Source organism: Anarrhichthys ocellatus, unplaced genomic scaffold (assembly GCF_004355925.1).
Source record: "Anarrhichthys ocellatus isolate YVR2014 unplaced genomic scaffold, GSC_Weel_1.0 scaffold8968, whole genome shotgun sequence".
Classification (NCBI taxonomy): domain Eukaryota; kingdom Metazoa; phylum Chordata; class Actinopteri; order Perciformes; family Anarhichadidae; genus Anarrhichthys; species Anarrhichthys ocellatus.
This window is the reverse complement of record NW_022288942.1, coordinates 1-1,532: the sequence shown is the minus strand read 5'-3', so window position 1 is coordinate 1,532 and position 1,532 is coordinate 1. Positions and strand designations below refer to the sequence as shown.

Genomic DNA, 1,532 nt, shown 5'->3' with positions numbered 1-1,532 from the left:
GAGTATACAGAGAAATTTCACCGGGCAGAACCAGAGAAACTCGTGAAAGTCGTAGAAGTAATTCGAAAGAGCACTGCCCGGGTCATTGTTGGTTTCCTGGCCCATGTAGAGATGAACAACCTTCTTGAGAAGTTAAGTCTGCACAACATCACAGGCCTGCAGTTTGTTGGTGTGGAGGCATGGATCACTGCCAACAGCCTTGTGACTCCCACCAGCTTTAGTGTGCTGGGAGGTTCGCTGGGTTTTGCTGTGCAAAAGGCCAACATCAGTGGCCTGGGTGATTTTTTAATCAAAGATTTCTGGGAGACAGAGTTTAAATGTAAGGAGACAAACAAGGACACCAAGACAGCATCATGCAAAGGAAACCAGGATCTAATTGAGCTTCAAGACAATGATGATGATGTTGCAGAGCTGCGATACTCCAATAACATCTACAGAGCTGTCTATGCTGTGGCCCATTCTCTGCACAGCATTCTAAAGTGCTCAAAAAGTCAGGGCTGTGACAAGACGATAAAGGTTACTCCCTGGCAGGTAAAAAGGACAGATTACCGTGCAGTTTATAATTAGCTCTATTAATTGACATGGTGACTTATTGTCTTATCGTTTTTAGGTAGTTGAATCTTTGAAGCAGGTCAATTGTACCATTAATAACGGAGACCAGGTGTGGTTTGACAGCACTGGAGCAACTGTGGCTAGGTATGAGGTGGTGAACTGGCAGCGTGGATCAGAGGACTCTGTCCAATTTAAACATGTCGGCTATTATGATGCCTCCCTACCTCCCGGACAGAAGTTTGTCCTCAATACTGAAGCCATATTGTGGCCTGGAGGGAAGACAGAGGCAAATATAATTTTTGGCAGTAATGCAATGCAAGGCTTTGACATATTTCGTCCTGAATGGTTGTGTTTATAAAAAATTAACATCTATCATCTTCTTTGATTTAAAGATGCCTGTGTCAGTGTGCAGTAAACAATGTCGTCCAGGAACTCATAAAGTCCTTCAGAAAGGAAAGCCAGTCTGCTGCTATCACTGCATACCATGTGCAGAGGGAGAAATCAGCAACAGCACAGGTATATGTACCACAGACCTCAGATATGGAAATTTGCATATATTGTTTTCTTTCCACGCTCTATGTATCATGCTAAAGTTTGCTATTGTACAGTCTCTTATTTATATTTTTAGGATGTAACTGATAGAATCACAATAATAGTGAGAATTTTCCTGTTACAGATTCTAATGACTGCAAAAAGTGTCCTGAAGATTATTGGTCCAATCAAAACAGAGATGCATGTGTGCTGAAAAATGTCGAGTTCCTCTACTTCACTGAGGTTATGGGTATAATCCTTGTATTTTTTACTTTGTTCGGTGTGTTCCTTACTTTAATTGTGGCCACTCTTTTCTTGGTGAATAAAGACTCTCCCTTGGTGAAAGCCAACAATTCTGAGCTGAGCTTCCTGCTGCTCTTCTCCTTGACTCTGTGTTTCCTTTGTTCTCTGACCTTCATAGGCCGGCCCACTGAGTGGTCCTGCATGCT

The 1,532-nt window shown here is 42.6% G+C and overlaps 1 protein-coding gene across 1 annotated transcript; it reads left to right on the top strand.

Moving 5' to 3' along the window:
- Positions 1 to 6: 6 nt before the first annotated feature.
- LOC116380804 (extracellular calcium-sensing receptor-like) lies at positions 7 to 1,525 on the top strand (the record flags this gene model as incomplete). The annotated part of the gene is made up of 4 exons (XM_031842655.1): positions 7 to 531; positions 611 to 838; positions 945 to 1,068; positions 1,229 to 1,525. Coding segments are annotated over 4 exons (1,174 nt in total), but the record flags the coding sequence as incomplete, so codon positions are not given.
- Positions 1,526 to 1,532: the final 7 nt, after the last annotated feature.